Source organism: Ambystoma mexicanum, chromosome 7q (genome assembly GCF_040938575.1).
Source record: "Ambystoma mexicanum isolate Mex_15411 chromosome 7q, UKY_AmexF1_1, whole genome shotgun sequence".
NCBI classification, from domain to species: domain Eukaryota; kingdom Metazoa; phylum Chordata; class Amphibia; order Caudata; family Ambystomatidae; genus Ambystoma; species Ambystoma mexicanum.
In genome coordinates, this window is record NC_090941.1 from 847,405,349 (window position 1) to 847,426,899 (window position 21,551).

The window sequence follows — 21,551 nt, forward strand, 5'->3', positions numbered from 1 at the left end:
CCGAGTCAGCGGGCCTACCAGTGCGTTTGTCAGAGCCAGTCCTGCCCAAATGGTGAGAGGTGTGAGTTGGGAGGGCAATGTTCTCGCTCCCTTCCACATGTGGGTAGTTACATTCACCCTATGCCTCCCACACAAAATGCTGGCCAGTGTTTTCACTCTTCCCTTTCAGGACTACCGCATCTAGAGATTCTTGAAGTAGAGGATGGCGCATGCATCCTACCGACAAGAGATGAGACAGCAAACATCAAGTCGGTGGAGTGTTACTTGTGGTGCACCAGAGAACTTTGCAACTGACTTTGGCTGTAGCGGGCTGCCAGGACGGTGGAGTGTGGAAGAGAATTACAGGGAGCGTGTGTGCAGGGTGTGGTATTGGTTGGTGAGAGAAAGTGGTACTTGGGTGTGAGAGTGTGTTTATGGTGAGAAAGTGGGAGAGTAGAGATACAAGGCTGAGTGAGGAGGGTGATTGAGCGAGTGAAACAAGGGTGACTTTGGCAGGAGGAGGGGTGGAGTGCATTGTAGAGTGGCAAGTAGTGGAGCAGGAAGAGCGGTAAAGAGTAGTGGAAGTGGATAGTAGTGGAAGAAGAGCACAGTATTGGGAGTGGAAAGCAGACAGTAGTTGGGGAGAGTAGAGGTTAGCGAGAGTGTTGAGTAGGGAGTAGTGGGAATGGAGAGTAGAAGAGGAGTGGTAGGGAGTAATGGGAGTGAAGAGCAGTGGCAGTACAAAGTAGTGGAGAAGAAAGTGGAGTAGAGTAAAGGAATGTAGGAGTAGACCTGCGGTGGTACAACCAAGGAGGGACAGAGAGAGAAAGAGAAAAGAGAAAGAAGAGTGTGAGCAGCATAAGAGAGGAGAGTAGGAAGGGAAAGGAAGGAACTAACAGAGTGAAGAGTACATGGTTGTGAGAGGAATTAGGTTGAGTGAGACCGTGGCAAATCAAAAGCACCATGCCCTGAGATTATTTTTCTTGTGGGACCCCAGGTTAGCATCCACCTAGAAGACCTCACAGGGAATAGGAAAGATACATTGGTTTCCTGTAGGCCCTCACCACTAGACAGCTAGGTTCTAGACAGTAGGGGTATAGATCCTTATTAACCACCTTAGGGGCCTTCCTTGATCCTTCAGAGTCGGTGTGTTCTTGGAGCCACCTGTGTAGAAGTGCAGACACGCCTCTTGGGTCCATGGATTTCAAACTGTGTTCAGCTGTGGTTGAGGCATACACGAAGCAAGGACTGTTTGTCTAAATTCAAGCTATCCCCCACAGATGCTGTATGTTGCCTCGAGCCTCCTGGCATGGCTCCATGGAGTGAACTCACCAAAGGGCCATCATTCGACTTGCTTTTCAGATAGTTCTAGTAACAGCTGATGTTGGCTGCCTCCTCCACATTCAACACTCACCTTCCCTGGCACCTGTCCTGACCTGCGAGTGGAACCGCTTGCATTGTTCTGTTCAACTGAAGTTCTAGACAGTTTTTCAAATCTGAAACCATCGACAAGGGCTGGGAATGGAGGGGGCGGGGGAGCGAAGTCCCTGCGGTTTCTGATTCTATTCCGTGTCCCACTGTCATAACTTGGAAGTTCTTATGAACGGGGTTTAGAAAACCAAACTTATCTAATGATGTTTAATGAAACTGTGATGCTCTTGGCATCTGTTCTGATAAAGGGCACTGTCACTCGTGCAGTCTTAAACGAGAGGCGGGGATTTCTCGCATGCAAGGGTGGCGGGCACTGGGAAACATCCGAGTGACAGGATAAAGCTCACAGATTAGAGAGACGCTTGGAAGGTGAGGCGCCTTCCTTTTTCCTACTCTGGCTCCAACAGAACTTGACGGTTGGTGGCACCTGGCCCCAGTGAGCTCACCACCCGCACCTACAAATACTAACAATAGCTCTTCATCACAGCCTGTTGTACACTTCTCCGGGCCTTGCCACCAGATCACAGATGAGACTCAAGTTCTAGGTTTTGTAGGGGGGGGGGCTTTGTGTCAACTCTAGTTGCTGGACTTTCAGTGACTTCACCAACATGATCAGAGTTGGCAAATTTAAGGGCACGCAAACAATCGGCAAAATCTAACAATGTGAGATTAAGAATTCCAAATACGAAAATTGCATTTTAATAAAGTGTCATTCCGTACAATAAAATCTCGGTACAATACCAGCCAAATACAAGTGTAAGATGGAAAGAGAGCGTATTGAAACACATTAAAAGTAAAAGCTTGACACTTTTTAAATGTAAAATAACGCATTAAGGATTATTAAATAAGCAGCTTGAAAATCAACGCACGTGTGCGATCTTACCTTTGAGCGAGGCTCTCGATTACAGGCGATCTGTTCGACCCGTCCTTCTTGTCGCCCCCCTGAAGAGTATTGGCAGCTTTGATGGCCCTGTTGTAGGCCTTGTCAAGTTCTTCCATGATAAATTTCAGATCAGAGGACAGATGCGGAGCGGCAGTGAAGCGCCAAATCAAGGATGGGAGGTAGAGGAGGATTGCAACGAACAAGAGAATGTATGGAAAAAACTGTGAAGGGAAAGAAGAAAACATCACGTGACAAAATGCAGGGAGAGGAAGTATGCGCCACCATTTTAGGCAGCACGCGGCTCACAATGAAAGGTCTGTCTTTTATATCATCTATTTGCAGTCCCACAGTCAGCCTTGCTTATGGGATATCCATCCCCTTTTAAAGATGGCAGAGACCCAGCGCAGGAAATGAGCCGGAAGAAGACAGAGCACCGCTCCGGCAAATAATGGCTTGCTGGAGCGGTGCTCCCTCCCCGAGACCTAGGGAGTCCCAGAAATGACTAACGGATCCTGTGCCTCATCAAGAAGAGTGCTTTCAGAAGACACAGCGTTTGTCATTGTAGCGCAGGCTGCTCCCGCTGCACAACCCATTCTTCAATGAGCGTTCAGAACACGCAGTCCTTGAGCCTCACATACAGTTTTGCAGCAGCTTCTTCTTCTTAATTATCGGATGCGTGGGCGGACCCACGCAGGCGCTTCCCCATCCTCAAGGATGATGTGTACCAAATCCACCAATCAATACTTGTCTCACATAAACTCACAACTCCTCCCACCGGCCCGTCTGCCTCACAAAATCCAACATCACACTGTTCCTCCTCCTGCCTCTCACCCCATCTCCTCCCAGCAAAGCCTTCCCACTCAGCTCAGCCACACCCAGCGCAGATAACCGAACCCTCATCAATTCTCTCTCCTCAACATGTCTCTCACATCTAAGCAGAAAATGTCCCACAGTCTCAGGCACCCCACACACCGCACAATCCCTCGTCTCACGCTTCCCCACTCGATACAGACAGTCATTCAGCCCCACATGCCCTATCCTCAACCGATTCAGCATCACCTCCTCCATTCCAGACTTCCCTCGTCCACCTTCACTGACACTTTCCCTCGGACACCAAACATCCACCTGCCCTTCACCCCACTCACCCACCTCTCCTGCCACTCATCCATGACCCGTCTCACCACCACAGCCTTCACCTCATCCACACTCAAAGGCAGCCTCACATCAACCGCTCCCCTTCTCATACCCTCACACGCCGCCAGATCCACCAACTCATTACCCAAAATGCCACTGTGACTGGGGACCCACGCCAACTCCAAATCCATTCCCCCATGCACACACCAAACAATCTTCCTCCTGATGTCCAAAATCACATCCTTCCTGTCGCCATCCCCTGTCACAATCGCCTGCAACCCACTCAATGAATCTGAAAACATCACCACCTTCTCTAACCCCAACTCGCACACCCTATCAATCCCCAATGCAATTGCCACCAACTTAGCCGTACAGATCGACACATCATTCGTCAATCGTCCCACTTTATATTCCCCAGTGCTTTCCAGATAATACGCCATACCCACTCTCCCAGACACAGGGTCTTTCGAACCATCCGTGAACACCTTGCATCCTTCCTTTCCTGCCACATATGCCTGACCCAAAGCTTTGATCTCGTCCCGCAATCCTCTCTTCGACACCACATTCGCCAACCCCAAACACATCTTTGGAGACCCCATCATCCACCTCGGCCATCTCTCCAAATCCGTCACAGTCATCAAATCGCCCACACCCCACTGCACTCCCTTCTCCCACATGTGAAACCCAAAAGTGCCCCCCTTCCTCCTCCACCGGTCCCTATAATAGTCAAACCTCCAATTATACTTCAAACATTCACGCACCGGATGAGCCACACTCTTCGCACTGCACTTCACCCACCATCTCATATTCAACGCATCCCTCCTCAACCCCAACGGCATCTCCCCCACAAGCACCTGAACCGCATTCACTGGAGAGGACCTCATCACACCCGAACACACCCTCAATGCCCTCGCCTGTACCCTATCCAACCGCAACTTCTGACTCCCCGTGAAACCCACTGACACCTGGCATCCAAAATCCATCACACTCAGAATCAACCCCTTATACAACATTCGTAGACACTTCTGCTGCGCACCCCACTCTTTCCCAGTCACCGCCCGCAGCAAATTCAACCTACGTTTACACTTATCCACCATACCATTCACCTGCAAATTCCAGTTTAACTTCCTATCCAAAATCACCCCCAAGTACCGAAACTCTTCCACGCTTTTCACCCTCTCACCTTCCAAAACTAAGTCCAACCCTTGCTGCACTCTTCTCCTTGAGAAAACCATACTCACACTTTTATCCACAGACACCGAAAAGCCCCATTTCCCACACCACTCCTCCATACGCACTATCGCAGCTTGCAGCCGACTCTGCACCAACAACAAACTCTGCCCTCTTACCCATACCACACCATCATCTGCGAAGAAATCCACCTGACACCCGAAACCCGCCAAAGCTCGAATCAACCCATCCACCATCACATTAAACAACATTGCACTAATCGCACTCCCCTGCGGCGTCCCATTCTCCATCTTCCAAACTTCAGACATCACCCCCCTCACTTTCACCTGAAAGGTCCTGTCAGGCAAAAACGCCTTAATCCACCGAAACATCCTCCCCTTCACACCCATCGCCAACAGTCTCACCAGCAACCCATTCTTCCACACCATATCATACGCCTTCTCCAAATCCAAAAAGAATGCCCCACCATCTCCCCATCACACAACGCCTCCTCCACTCCAGTCACCAACCTCACTAACAGATCTGCCACCGACCGACTCTTCCTGAACCCACTCTGAAAATCACTCAAACACCTATTCGACTCCAAATAAAACCCCAAACGTTCAACTACCATCCATTCCATAACTTTACACAACACAACAGTCAGCGCAATCGGTCTATATGACTTACACTGCGTCGGGACCTTGCCACTCTTCAAAATCGCCACCACAATCGCACTCTTCCACAACCTCGGTAAAACTCCACTCTTCCAGATCTCATTGAACAATGCTAACACCTCCAACTTACATTCCACTGACAACTTCTCCAAAAATACATACATGACCCCATCCACCCCTGGACTAGACAATTTCCCCTTCTGAAACGCCCCATCCAACTCCACCACAGAAAACGGAACCTCATACTGTTCTTCCCAAGGCCCAACATTCGCCAACAACTCCCGCTTCTCCTCCTCAACCACTCCCATACTTAGTCTCACCGCCTCTGGGAAGTTCTCTGAACTGTACCCTCCCGCAAAATGCTCCCCCAACTAATTTGCCTTCTCCCCATCTTCACTGACCACCTCCACCCCTTTCAACAACAGAGACATACCACCCTGCGGCCTCATCAACCCGGACATCCACTTGAACTGCTTCCAAACCTCACCCACGCCAGAATTACTCCCCAGAGACCCACAATAGCCCCTCCAATATCCGTGCTTTCTTTCCCTAATGACCCTCTGCACCACCGCCTTCGCCTTCTTGTATGCCACCAAATCCTCCAACATTCCCGTTCTCACCGCCCTGGCCCTCTCCTTCTTACGCGCTGCAACAGCCCCTGAACATTCCACCGACCACCAAGGAACCTCAACCTTCCCACCCTTCCCAACCTACGGAACTGCCACCACCGACGCCGCTCATTCCCTGCACCAAATGCTCATTCCATTCATCCACCCCCACATCCCTATCCCGAGGAACAATCAATTCCTGACACAATCTCTTATACAACTCCCAATCAGCCTTCCTAAAGTTCAACCGGCTCCCACACATCCGTGGCCTGATCCCTACCTCACCCCTCACGGTCACTAAAATACCAGAATGGTCGCTCCCCATATCCCCATCCTCACGCACCTCCCAATCACATTCTCCCGCAATTGCAGCAGACACCCAGGTCAAATCCAAACACAACAACTTCCCAGTCCTCACATCCAACCGCGTACCCGAACCATCATTCAGCAAAAACAGACAATTCATCCGCCACGTCCTCCAATAGTTCCCCATTCGCATCTGTCCGATCACTACCCCACAACGTGTTGGCACTGTTAAAATCGCCACACAAAGTCCCACATGCCCCCTTATCACTCCAGACAGCACATCCACCTCCACCACCTCACACGGATTATAATAATTTAACACCAAGACATCCGATCCCCCTACCCGAATCCTCGCCCCGATAGCATCCACTGCTCCATCCACCACAATCTCTCTTACAACCAACGCCTTCCGAGCTGCCAGAGCCACACCCACCTTCTCCCCTCCAACCTATCCTTACGAAACAACTCAAAACCCAGAATCACAAACCTCAGATCACCCCTTAACCACGTCTCCTGAATACAAACCACATCAACATTCAATTCCCCACACAGCGCCGCTTTAAACTCCTGCCCATTCCTCAACAAACTCCTCGCGTTCCACTGCAAAATCCTCAGGCCGACACCCCACTCTGCTTACGCACTTTAGTAACCATCCTGAACACATCCTTTTCAGACACATCCACAACATTCAAAAACCTCCTCCCTGCTTCCCCCACTCCTTTCGTAAGATCCGACACACTGACTGACAAATTCCCCTGAAACAGCTCCAGCACACTCTCTATAAAGCACATAAACTCAGTTTTCAGGACAACCATCATTTCTACGCCTTTCCCCTCTCCCACCACTCTCTTCCTTCCCGCAGCCTCATCCACCACTGGCTCTTTCCCACACACCTCATTCACTACTCATACCGGTTTCACCTTTGCCACTGCCTCCGCATAAGACAAACCTTCTGCCGCCCTCACCTGCACCACCTCTCGCCACCCTATGGCTCTCACGCCCCCTAAATGCAGTAGAGTGCCCCCCCTCCACAATTCACACACTTCTCCGGGGTCTCCACCTTGCATTCCTTAATATCATGATCTCCTCCACACCTCCCACAATGCCTCTCATTCCTGCACACTCTCGCCACATGTCCAAACTGCAGACACTTATAACACCTCAACGGCATTGCCACAAACTTTCACACGGAACCTCTGATAACCCATCTCCACCACCTCCGGACACTCCGTTCTCGCAAACCTCACTGCCACAGTCGTTGACACCACATCCCCTTGTGCATCTCTCCTCCCCAGCCTCCATGCCTCCACTACCCCCACATCCGCCAGCTGCACCTCCACCTCAGACATATTCATGGACACCGGCACTCCATACAACACCCCCTTACACGACACACCACTTTGATCAAACACTCGCACCGCATGTCTACCCAGACAACCCACCTCCAGAATCTTAGCCTTACTGCCAGCATCCATCCCCTCCACCAACAACCGGCCCCCAGTCACATCTCCCAAAGCCTCTTTCACCCATCCAGCAATCACCATCGGATTCTCTCCCTGAAACGTCTTCACACGACTATCAGGCTTCAACACCACCTTCCACACACTGTTACACTGCATCTTCTCCTCCCCAGACACACCGCTCCCTGAGGCTTCCAGCCCCTCCAAAGTGCACTTTTCTTGGGTACCCGACCCTGAGATGCCCCGGACCAGCCCCCTCCATCATCCCTCTGTGGAGATCTACTGCGATGCCGTCCCTCACTTCGCCCCTTCCCCGCCCCCCCTCCACAGGTGTAGATTTCACAGACTGCGTCTTCCCCCTCTTCTCCCCTTCCTCCACCCCCCCCTTCTTTTCAGCCTTCCCACCCCCCTTTGCCATCCTTACCTCCACCTCCAGGCACTCTCCCCCTGCACCCGCCTAGAGAGACCGCGCCGCCTCCTCAAGCTCAGCACCCTCCTCCCAGACACCGCTCCACCCTGCCTGAGTCCGCCCGGATCTAGTTCCGCTCTCCAGTTTTGCAGCTGTTCAAACTGGCATATGTCCTGCATTTTATAGACATCTTTATTAGGGCGTATATTGTGACCAATCAAAACAGAAGAGTCCATTATCCTCTTAAAAGGTGTTCTTAATGAATCACGATAAGACATGTTTAAATTTTAAAATTGTGGACATTATATTGTTCTCATAATGCTCTTTGCTTTTATGCAAATCACCAGGATAGGGTTTCATCTAGACATATTGTGTTGCGCAACATGCCCGTGTGCCACGTCCCTTGGCCCTGCCCCCTCATTCCCAAAGCACTGCCTCTTCTAGGAAGTGCTGGTTCCCGCATGATTGTTTTCCATTTCCAACACTGCAGCAGATGTACTAAAGAAAGACGAGCAGCGCTTTACCGTGCAAGGTGGGAAAAACCTGACCTGAATTAAGGCAACAGTGACCAATCAATCTGCCATCTGCTACATCCAGAGGCTAGAAAACCCCTGCGGGAGGCTGGACCTAAGGGACATACTAGCAGCGTACAAAACAATCATTGGCAAAGCCAACATTTTTTACTGCTGCCGTAACGCTTCTTGGAGCGGCTCCTGAGAAACTGTATATAGGTGTGAAGAGGCGGGAGCATAGTGGAGGCACTGGCCATATTTTACTTTGTGTGAAAGTTAGCAGTGGTTCAATTCGATTTGGAAAGAAAAGAAGCTGGTAGTGCTGGCATTTATTTTTTGTGGAGAACTCAAAATGCGTGAGCACAAGCATTTGTGCAGGCAGGGAAATATACATTGAGCCAGTATTTACATACATTGCAAGACATTACATATGAGAACTAGTAAACTACTTAAAATATCCTCTAATTTTGTAGAAAGTGTAGGTTAACACCTACTGATGTGTAAAGGTGCATTATAAGCTTATTGCAATAAGTTCACAGGTTTTATAATCTTCCTTAGGTTTTCATTCTTCCTGTTGAGCTCATCTCAGAATTGTTTGTTTATATGTACACAAGGAAGAACTGTGCTCTTGATCACAAAAGAAAGAACAGCAGCGAGTTACTTACAATGGGGTGAATTCGAGTGGCATTCTGACCAGGTTTTGGGAGGAGTAAATGGAAGAGTGACCGGGGATGGACAATACATGGGTGGACCTGCAAAGATTAAAGACAAGTAACACTAGTCATTTTTAAGCGCAAGTAGGCAGTAGGCCAACTGTGGTAGGATGTGGCCATGACGGATGAAGTGTCAGAGCAGAGGCAGAGAAAGTGAGCGACAGAGGGACGTTACAGGCGACGGAAAAGGTTAGAAGGCAGATGAGAAGAGGATAACTCTGAGGAGAGGAGGTAGGCTTTCAATTTGGCTTTGAACAAATCAACGTGGACTTTTTCCCCAGATATCCAGGGGAATTAGTAGTCTTGGGTTTCTTTTTATCAATATACACTGCTCTGCTACCAATTGATCAAGATTCAGGTAGTAATTGGCTAATAATTTTATACTTCAGTTGAACCACTCTGTTAAAACTCTCGAGGTATTACAAAAAAGCACTGAACGTAATAACACTAGTATACTCGTCGCAGGAGAGAGTAAAAGATCTTAACAGTTGCAAATACATCCAGTCCACCCGTGCTTGTAGTGAAATTAGGCCCACCTCATGTCTGATCACTGATATGGTCATCCCCGAAGGAAGAGGGAGTACTCTTTCCCATATCAAAGACTATTCTACTCCAGCAATCAAAGAGAAAGCCCGATTCCACTCCATACAGAAGACGTGGCATCATTTTTTTATGGTTATATTTGATCAGTGCGATTGCTGAAAATCTACCAAACTTCCTGTCAAATGCCAAAGTTTGAGAGATGTTCAATTTAGTTTTTTTCATCATCCGATCATAACCGTTTTGTTTCGATCTCCTTGAATTCATTCCGACAGATAAATATTGAACAGAATGGACTCATTCCATACTTTCTTTTGCAATGGCCCACTTGAATATTGGCTTATTTTTCTTGGCATATTTTAACACCAGAATTTTAGATTTTCTAACATTTAACTGCAGGTCCAGCGCCGTAAAATATTCTTTAGTCGCTGATAAAGCCCTTTGAAGACCTACGGGTGTCAGATCTAACAAAACGATATCCTCAGCATATGCCAAATAGTCTATTGCTAGGCTCCCTAACTTGGGAGGGAAGTTTAATGTTTTTAAAGATTTTTCCCAAATTGCAGGTGCACAAACTTTAGAAAAAGGTAGCCAACACACAGCCCTGCCACAGCCCACAACGACTGGGCACCCACTTTGTGTAGTTACCTTGTTGATCTAAACGCACCCTAACTTTGGCATATGTGTGTAAAGCCATCAAGACATCCACAAGGGCCGCCGGGCATTGCATCTCCCTGAGCTTTTCCCACAATGTCAATTAACTCGATCAAAACCCTGTGTGATTTTCAGGAAGGCACAATAAATTGGCCTTTTTGTTCGTGTTTGGCCTGTGTGCCTCAAGAAGATAGATTATGAAACAGTTGTGGCCGGCGATTAGACCTTGTTGAAAGCACGATTGAGACCCATTGTGTATTTTTTTTTTTATTTGCCCACTTCTGCAAATGCTCCAAGATAATAGCCCCAAAAATGTTACTTGAAGAATCTAGAAGGGAGATAGGGCGAAACTTAGATGGAGTGGCTCTATCTCCCTTCTTATGAATTACAATAATAATGGCCTTTCTCCAAGATGGAGGCAACATTTTTGTACAAACAATTTCAGAAAATGAGACATACAGAAAGGCGGGCCAAAGGTTAGGGTTGGACTTGAATGTAGCATTTGCCAAACTGTCCGGGCCCAGGGCGTTTGACGTCTTACTTTTCTTGGTGGCCTTCATTATTTCCTGTAGATCCATTTTTACCTGGTCCGACCAGTTACTGTTTAGAGCAGGTGTTCCTTCTATCACCTCATTAGAACGGTGCAGAGTGCGAAAGTGGGTTTACCACATAGCTGACGCTATAGGTTGATTTTGCAGGGAACACTGGTTCATTGGGTCTTTAATCAGTCTCCAGAAGGGGGCTGAGTTTTTAGAAGTAATTGACAACAGCATTGCCTCTAAATCATATAAATAGAGTAGTGACCGATCGACCATTATACAGGATTTATACCCAAGTCTCAAAAGTCTAGCTTATCTTTGTAGTCAGAGGGACTTCATCTTGGCTATCACGACGCTTTATCAAGTTCCCTCTTTCGCTCTGCCAACATTGTGTCACATACGTGTGTATATCCCCGCTTCTTTTAAACATTCTTACCACACTGCTCTTTTGTTCGATATAAGTTCCCCAAAACCCATTGGATTGCTTTGTCATAAGTAGTTGGGTAAAACAAATCACCATCATTTCAACCCATATGGAAGTTATGCTCATTAAACTGGTGCGATAGTGCTGCCTTCCACACTAATGCATTTTTCCCTGTAGTAGCCTCCACTACCCCTTTACAGTTATTACTATATGGTCATCAACATTGAAAACGGACTGCAGGGACAGCACTGTGCGACGCTGAGGCGCGCATTAAGGGCACGTTTCTTTTGTTTTTAAACATTCTTAGCACCCGGGTCGGAAACTACAGAGCTACCCAGGCAGCTTGGAACACAGGCTTGTACCATGCAATACAGCCTGCACGCCGAGTATCCTGATTGGCAAGCGCCCCCTGCCAGGGTTCTAATGTTAAATATGCACCCAGGTATAGTGCAGGTTTCAGTAAACTACCTGCAAACCTCATGCCTTATGTTCCTTCTAGAACCATGTGTATTATTGTTGTTAAGAATAAGGGGTTGCCTACACCCAGGGGAGCAGACTTCTGAATTTCCCGGGAGGCAGGGGGGCCCAAATACAGGAAGTGACATCACTGGCAGTTATAGGACCGAAAATGTGCATGTAGTCGCCAACTTGGTGCAATGGCGCACGGGAGGGGGTGGAGGCGCACGCAGCGCAGAACAGTGGAAACATTGGCTAGCATGTACTGCATATACTAAAGTCAAGTAAGAAGGGGATTTAAGCCTTCGAGTTGCATTCCAGTAGGCCATCACTGCCCCTACTCCACCCCTCTATAATCATCCAGGTTGTAGTAGCCCTCAAAAGGCAGAGCAACACAACTAGGATGGGAGAACGAAATGCTGTCCCATTCTGTGTGTGTGTCAAAAGTCAGAGCAAAGCAAAGACTGTGCGTGTGCCTCCTACCTTGGAGCACAATCTCACTAATTTGGTGCAAATCTCACAAGTGGGAGCATGGGAATCCCCTGCGTGTTGTGGGCTGCAGACCCCGGATCACTGGCTTACTTCTTCAGTGTGCAACTCTGGCCAAGGCTCTCTGGGCAAGCATTCAGGATGGTCTCACACCTATAAACAGTGTCATATATTCAGTGGGCACCTCTCTCCTTGGAGCACAGGATCAACCGTTGCTGGAAATCTCACAACTGAATGTACAGTTTCACTCTTGGTCATCTCAGTGACCCCATGTAGATTAATGGAGTCAGTCTCCCATCTGGGAAGACATTTATATTTCTGTTAAAACACTCTGAATTGTCACTCCAGTTTTCTCGATCTATAGATCCATACCATATTCATTCAATGTGTGTGCAGGGGTAACCTGCGTCTGAGACAGCTCATTTTTTCATTCAGGAGAGATAAAGGGGTAACAACCCCCTGTATGTGGGATCAGGCTCATTTTGCCCCATGGCCCCTCCAGAAGGAGTGAGCAGGTTTTAAGACCCTGCTGATTCTGCTATCGGACAGGCTCGAGCCTTCTCTCCCTTGCCCCATCACAGCTCTTAACATCCTGAGCGGCAGTTTGTGGACAACAGGCAGCTCTGGACATGCCTGTTGCCAATTGAATGTAGACAGATCTGTTATTTAGACACTGGGAGAGAGCCATGAATCCACATTGGTGGTGAAGAAGCACTCAACATACAGAACACAATGGTATAGTGTTGCAGTCCTGCTGAGAAATGACAATTCTGAGCATGTGAGCAGTAGGCTGGCTCAGTGCTGCCCCATAAAAGGTGTAGAAGCCTCTGTGAGAAGTGGTGAGAAGTGTAGTATTTTCACATTAACTATGCTTAAGAACTTTGGGTTATTGAATAGTGCTGCTACATTCTGAGTAATTCCATCCCTTTAAATATATGAGCTCTTGGATAACCACGACAGTGTTGAGTTATTCTGATGACAGACTTGCTCAATAGTTCTGGTTCTGTATCAGTAAATGTACTTCAGATCCTTAGAGTATCGAAGGGATAGCTCAGGGGCAACGTGCTTGCCTTGGAAGCAAGACGACACAGAGCAACACAGGTTCGCTCCCTCGGTCCGCGCAACACAGGTTCGCTCCCTCGGTCCGCGCAACACAGGTTCGCTCCCTCGGTCCGCGCAACACAGGTTCGCTCCCTCGGTCCGCGCAACACAGGTTCGCTCCCTCGGTCCGCGCTTAGAAACCTCTGGTTAGTACACGCATTATAAATAACCAATTAAAATAAAAAGAAATACATCTGTTGAGAAGTGCTGGGCCTTGTCAATAAGAGTTTAGCAGCTCAACTGAGAAGCACTGATGTTGTCACTGACTTCATTCTGCCGAGGGGGGCCCGGGCCCCGGAGCCCCCCCGAACTCGGCGCCCCTGCCTACACCTGGGACACTCTGCTACCGCTATCCCCTGCTCGAGTGTCAAGGTACATACGCAAACAATTGCTCAGCTCATTTCATTACACTTGGAACATTGAAAGGCTGAGTCAAACCCACTGGGAGACCACTATCTAGCCTGCAGCAGGCCGCTTACATTCTTAAACACACACACTAGACCTGAAGGGCAAGTTCTTTCTTTTACACAATCGCACGAACAGAAATGCACTTGCCCTATGTTAACTGTTGACAAAATATGTACTACTGCTTTCTGCAAAATGGTGCAGGTTGACATGAGCACACTTCATATTTGGTGCAATGCTGCCATCTAAAGACCAGTCATGCACAGCAACATTTTATTTGCCACTTAGTACAAAGAAAAGGTTTATTTGCACTAAGTGGTTTTAAACATCCCCATACTCACAACAAGGTTAAGTACCATGTAAATGTTACTCGCCCTCCATAAAATCGCCTCGTCAATGCGCGTGGGTATTGGGGGGGGGGAGGAGGGGGGGTTATCATGATACAAAACAAAGAAATCTGCACGCCGCATCGATTGGCAAGCAACTTGCAGGCTCCGCGCTTAAATCTAGGATGGGATTGGGGGTACCATTCACAATAATCGCGTTTGTATAACAAGCACAGTTCAAGTTTGCTGAGCGAGCTGTTGGAAATATTTACCAACTGACAGAACCAAGTTAATTTGTACTATTACCCCATCGGGTCTTATTACTCTGTGCTACAGTCATGCCTCAAGACCATTTAAAAGCGTGGATGATCACAAACGTCCATTGCAACAAAAAGCCTTTATTTTTTTATTTTTAGGAACTGATAAAAGTTAAAACGGCAGCCCACAGCGGCATGCATGGAAACAAGCATCATTCCATTTGGGAGGGGCTGGACAGGTTCCATTTTGTTATTTACATTCTGTGCTTTTGTAGTTCTGCTTTTTCCATTATTACTACAGGTTTAAATATTGCACAACAAACAGAATGCCTGCCGTTTGCCCCACCCATAGTTAAAAGTAGAGGATTCCATTGGTCTCAAATGCTGTCCCATCACATGGCGTTCCAACACAAGCACTGAAATCTCACCGGAATCATCCAGATATGTTAAGAAACACAGAGGCATTAGACAACCTGTGTATACACTACCCGGTTCATTTACAACAGGCGTCTGTAGCCTGTGGCTCTCAGGGGCTTTGCACTACAATTCCAATGACCCTTCACCATGAACTATGCTGGCTAGGACTGGTGGGAGTTGAAGTCCAAAACATCTGAAGAGCCAACGGTTGCAGACACCTGATTTATAACGTCCCTTTCTTGTATCCCAGCAAACACCATGTTTTCCAAAATCTATACAATTACAGAGTAAAGATAGGTAATAAATGCCGGTCATGTTCCTACAGAAATACATAATGTAACCCAACATTGCACACCAACGCCAATGAAAAGAAATACCAAGCGGAAAAGACAATAGCTGGCTCTGATAGGGGATCAAAGAGCCACACCACTACGAGCAAGTACACAAAGCACAATACACCATGAAACCATGAAGTGAGAGCCAAGTGCTTCTAACAAATGAGCATCCCTGAAGTGCAGCGATGCAGAGAAAAAGCACTAAGATTGATCTGCCTACCTGCCAATGCCATTATCTCCTTCCTACAAAAGATAGCAATACTCCGGGATCACACTCTGTGGTGCTGAAGTGCCACCTAGGAGCCAAAACTCAAAATGATAAAAAGCAAAGCTATGTGTGGGGGTGAGAGTGACACCTTCTTTTTGCTATTAGAACAGAGGTTTTGCCTGGAGGTTTACACCGTCGGTAAAAATGATTAATTAAATCAACAGCATAGCAGAATCTTCAAAGTGGCTCTAAATGTAACTTACAGTTTTACTTCCCACAGGACTCCACCTGAGCAGAAGCTCACCCAGCGACGACGGTGCTGCAGGAGCAGCACCCACCATAGTATTTGCACTATGAGGAAAAGATAAGCTTTGGGCACAATTGTCGTGTCCCTGAAAGCCCCTTCTGAAATCATCCCGTTTTTCCATGTTAATTATTCTACTTTACAGTAATTTCTGCTAAAGTCATCTCTGAATATCAGCGCCACTATCTACAACGTATTCTGTTCCGATATTGCTTAGAAACGAAGCCACCTCCATTACATTACACAAGGCGACTTCCTTTGCTAAAATGGCCGCCGCATTTTTTCTCCTACCCTATCCAAGGCCATAGCCTATCTGGTTAATAGAAGTGATTGGATTGGCTACTGCTTGCTACTACTTCCAATCAAGTTGCACTGGCAGGCGAGCACCGGCCACGAAGTAAGGCCCAAGAAAGAAGGCTCCTGTCCGGAGCCTGTACACAGGTTCCAGAGGCCAAGGCCCGACACACTGCCCATTTTCCTTCTATGAGGTTGCACTCATCAAAGTCGACCAAGTCTTCACCGTGGACTAGTGAAACATTGCCTCCCCCTACACACTATCGCTGTTGGGTAAGTGCAGCACTGTACTAGAACTTTCCTCTTAACTTCATCTGCTCTGCGTATCTCTATCTATTCTGGTTTTTTATATAGCACCCTATTGCCCATAGGCCTCAGTGCACTCACAACAGAGACAGAACAACGTAAAACACAGGACTACAAAGAGAACGAGAGAGAGATTCTATTAGACTTCTCCTTCGTCGAACAGATATGTCTTAAGAAGTTTCTTAAAGATGGTGAGACGTGCTTTTTTTTTTTTTAATGGGAGATGGCATAGCATTCCTAATCATCAGAGCCCAGTGAGTAAAGTTTGTGCCATCAACTCTTTCCAAGATTTTCCGTGGTGGTTGCAGATAATTTTTTCCATTAGATCGTAGAGTTCTTTGACCCTGGGCCTTAATTAGTCTCTTAGTGAGATAATTAGGAGTGATGCCTGTCTGACATTTGAAGGTCATAAATGAGCATTTGAATTTTATTTGCTGTTGAACTGGTAGCCAGTGAAGTTTTTTCCTGGCAACTGATGTTTTCTCCCACCGGCTCAAGCCCCAGAAAGCCCTAACTGCACCATTCTGAATGGTGTGCAATCTCTTGATGTTAGCCTTAGAGGTACCCCATCAAGAGACTATTGCAGTAATCCATTTTGGAGTTAATTATAGCTCCTGCAATCAGCGCAAGATTTTGTTGTGATCGATATGGTTGAATTTGCCATATTAGATTGATGTAAAAGGCACATGTGGATTTAAGATAGGAGACCCATCTGTGCTTATATTTACCACCATGCTGACCACAATTATAGCGCCTCCACATGACTCATATGTGAGTCCCAATGCTGTTAACAGTACCAATACTTATTACTAGAAACGTACTGCTAACCTGGCCCTGTCGCCGTGACGATTATTACAGGATTAAACATTACATTTACATTTCGCCCAGCGTCAACACTGACCCGGCACCTGTTTCATGTGTATGCCCTTTGCCAAATTACGACTGTAATGTGTTTCGCTTCGTGCTAAGTGTAATCTTGTATTGCCAAAGATGAATGCTGAACTGCATCTGCCCATCGTATTTATCCGTGCCCAATTTGCATTTACCAATCATCCCTTTCTGCTCCTGCTTCCTAAATGCAATACTTGCCCACTGCCAATTATGATTCATACTACTGATTGCTACCCAGGCCTTCCTGGGTAATTGTCCTGTGCCTTGCCGAGTTACACTCTGAACCTCAAGTTACTCTTTACTACCAACGGATATGATCAACACACACCACTAGCACCATGTACGTTCCTAATCTACTGTTGTCAGTAATATTGCATGCCTCATTGGCTGTAGGTGCACAAGTGAAAGCACCAGTCCCAGACTACCTTGACTACCGCAGGACCTCCATGGCTAACGAGGACAACAAAACCCATACAGTAACTAAACATCACACACCATGCTTTCAGCTCAAACCTGACAATCTCCCATTAACTTGCCAACACCCTAGTTCTTTACCACCTTCAAATCTCATTAGCCCAGCCCCCTCTTCCTTAACACTCCAGTGGCATGGGTTCAAATCACTTGCCACCCACCTTCTTTAAGACTTACAACATCACTAGTAAAACGAATTTACCATGCTCTACTATAGCCAGATATTCCAGACTTCAGGCTAGACTAACTAGACTATGAACCACCGACAAATACCTCCATAAAAATAAACCCCACTATTATGGGGAACAATACTAAAACCAAAACCCAATGCAGAAATAAAAAATCTGTCCTAACCACCACTCCAAATTCACACCTTAAAACATTCCAGGGTAAACCTCATGTTGTGACTAAGGACATTAACCACCCCAATATCAAGGGTGCTTTAATCAATGCCAGATCCTTTGTGGCGCACGCTACAGCATAGCGAATCTGATCACAGCAGACAATCTCGACTTCTTTGCCATAATAGGGTTGTGGCTTCATGCTGTTGCAGGCCCCACCCTCCTTCTAGCAGTTCCCGATAACTAAGAAATCATAAGAGCAGACAGAGCTGACTATGGAGTCGGAGGCATTGCCCAGTCTGACCTTGCTATGAGAAGAGCCCCATCTCCTAACGTCAGCTCCTGTGAACTACTCACAGTTAAAGTACATATTTCAAACTCAGGCACCCTAACTATACACCTATTATTATAGACCACCAGAACCAATTGGTTTATTCGAAGAAGACCTCTCTGTCATCCTTTCTGATAAAACTAAACTGACCTCTCAAATTCTCTAACTAGCAGATTTCAACTTAGGTCTTAATGATCCCAACGACCATCATGCTCTAGCCATCTCTAATGTACTAACAGAAATTGGGCTTACCCAAAGAGTGACCCAGGTCACCCATAACAAAGGGAGACCCCTTGACTGGGTGGCTGACCTCAATTGCGATGTATCTTTCACATCCATCATGCCCCAAACTTGGACAGATCATTGCTTGCTCTCCTTTACCTTGTCAACTAACACTGCTAACTAAGTCTAAGGTCACTCCAATAGCACCCCCCTCCCTACAAGGAATAAAAGGAACATTACCGCAGATAAGCTTATACCACTTATCATGCCCACTCTTAATTCACTGCTGGACTCAACCATTCCAGATAACCTAATAGATGCTTATAATGCTACTATGACCAAAGCTCTAGACGCTATTTCTCCACTTAAGATGCAGAAAAGCAAACCTAAAGCTCATCTGAACTCCTGCTTCACCCCCCACTTAAAACCCCCGAGAACCAAAAAAAGAAAACTTGAAACCCTGCAGAAATTGTTTCCAACTGAGGAAAATAAAATGAATCTGATCAACCCAGACACCTTCTACAAAAAGGAAATAATATGCATCAAACAAGAATCCTATAATGAGAGGATAACTAAAGCTAGTTCAAGCACCAAGGAATTGTTCACCATTCCAAGGGAAATGGAAGCACCCATTTCTCAGACAGACGAGTATCTGAAAGAAACTCTGGTGCACACATATCCAGAACGCCCTAATGAATAAAATGTCTATCCTCCAAAGTAAGATTGCAAATAGAAAAGCGAACCCACCTAAAATAGGTAAGCATAGCACAGCCACAGCTTCTTCCAGCAAACCTCAACATTATTTCAGCTTCTCTCAAGTCTCCACCTATGAGGTAGAAAAATCATCTCCTCCCTCCAACCATCAAGGTGTCAAGGAGACAGCTACCCGGCACAGATAACTAAATATGCCGCTAGAGACCTGGCTCCATTTATAACTAAATTAATTAACTCCTCATTCACATCTGTCTCTGTACCTAGTAACAAAAAGGAGTCCTGGGTCTTACCCCTCTTGAAAAAACAATTCCTTCAATCCCTACCAATTATAGGCCAATTACTACTGTATCTTTTTTACTCAAGATCCTTGACAAAGCGGCTTACATCCAAATACAGGAGTACCTAGAGAATAACCACCTCCTTGGTGCCCCCAATCTGGCTTTAGACCTCGTCACGGTACTGAGACACCTCTAATAGATCTAAAAACACAGATAGATGAACTCAAGGATCAAGGCAAAACAGCACTGCTGCTACTCCTTGATCTTTTGACCGCCTTCGATCTGGTGGATCACCAAGTTCTTTGTGAACACCTCACCTCGGCGGTGTACTTTTCACAAGACACTACCACCTGGATTAAATCCTCTCTTATCAACAGGACTATGAGAGTTTTCTCTCCACTATCAGCTGCGGATCCAATCCTGATAACCTGTGGTGCCACAAGATTCATGTGCATCTCCTACAATGTATAATATATTCACAAAGCCATTGTTGGATAACCTAGACAATCCGGGTGTCACCTACACTAAGCAGGTGACGCCCAGATTCTCATACCTCTCACAGGAGAGTAGAACAAGGACTTGGCCTTGGTGAATGAATATACCTTATCATCCAGGCCTGGATGGCCACACACAGCCTTTGCCTGAATGATAAGAACAAGCTCCTAATACTTGGAACCACAGTCAACCTCATAAAATTGAGCTCGACCTATACCGCCTTTAATATAGACGGTAATACCATTAAAGTGGTAAAAGAAGTAAAAACTCTAGGTTTTTACCTCGACTCTGCCTTTTAATACACAAGTCAACACCTTGACGTCCTCTACAGTTTGCACTTGTAAGTTGATTAGGGCCTGCAAACCATTCTTATCCAAAGAAAGCTGTACAATCTAGAGCACTTATCCTCTCCAAGCTGGATTGTACTTGGGGGCGAGCCAATACATCACCAATACAATCCAAATTTTACAAAACAATGCTCTCAGAGCAGCTAATGGCATACCAAGGAGAGAACACATCTTGCACCTGAGGAGACACATCAAATGGCTTTCTACTAGGGACAAAATTATGCTCAAAACATTATCACTAATGCATAAGTGCCTTAATCAAGCACCCCCCCCCCCATCTACCTCACTGAGAGAATCATTAAAAAATCCACATCACAATCCACAAAGACAGTCACTTCATCCTGCCTGGTCGTGCCCAGATTTAAATGAAAAAAAGCAGGAGGAAGTAGCTTCCCTGTTATGCCAGCACAAGCTTGGAACACCTTACCTCACTCAATGAGAGCCAACCAACCTTTCTTCATATTTAGGCGCAATACCATTAAGTGGCTGGTTACTAATGACACAAATGGATAGTTCTAGTCTCGTACAGACGAGAATATTCGAATTCCTGACTCTTCCAAGTAACCTCTCCCCGACTACCCATTTACTCTCTTCTGTACCTCTACTTTATGTATGTATGTATGCATTTCTTCACCTTATCCTGTATAATTCACTGCACCTGTTGTAGATTTGCCTATCTTGTATTATTCACTGTGTGTTATATTTGCATCCACTGTAACTAAGTTGAAAGTATACTTGGAACCTCTGTGTGAAAGGCGCCCAGATACCTTACGGTTGGGTGCGCCATACAAATAAACAAACCAACTTCTTTTCCAACTCAAAGCACCCCGTCTCTGTCAGAAGGAAGTGTCTATGTAGAGCAGATGGGAGTCAAATGTCTGATCAACAGCCTATACATAGTTCTCTACAGAGAACACATACATCTACTGAGTTAAATCTACCACATAGATGAGACAATTACGATCCTAATGGACTGAATCATCCTTGGCTACGAGGACTCTCCTAAGAGCCTCAGTCTGTGCTCCATACATTCTCAAATAATAAGATGCCTTGCAAAGACCACTTACGATGCAAATGCAGTCCATTCAGCATCAAATACCTTGACTGCAGGGATGTGAAATTCC

General features: G+C 46.5%; 1 protein-coding gene across 1 annotated transcript in view; it reads right to left on the reverse strand.

Moving 5' to 3' along the window:
* Positions 1 to 21,551, reverse strand: part of PANX1 (pannexin 1) — a 257,948-nt gene that overhangs the window by 20,626 nt on the left and 215,771 nt on the right. Inside the window, exon 3 of the mRNA XM_069639276.1 lies at positions 2,294 to 2,514. Coding sequence (XP_069495377.1) covers positions 2,294 to 2,514 — 221 coding nt within the window. The remainder of the gene's footprint in view (positions 1 to 2,293; positions 2,515 to 21,551) is intronic.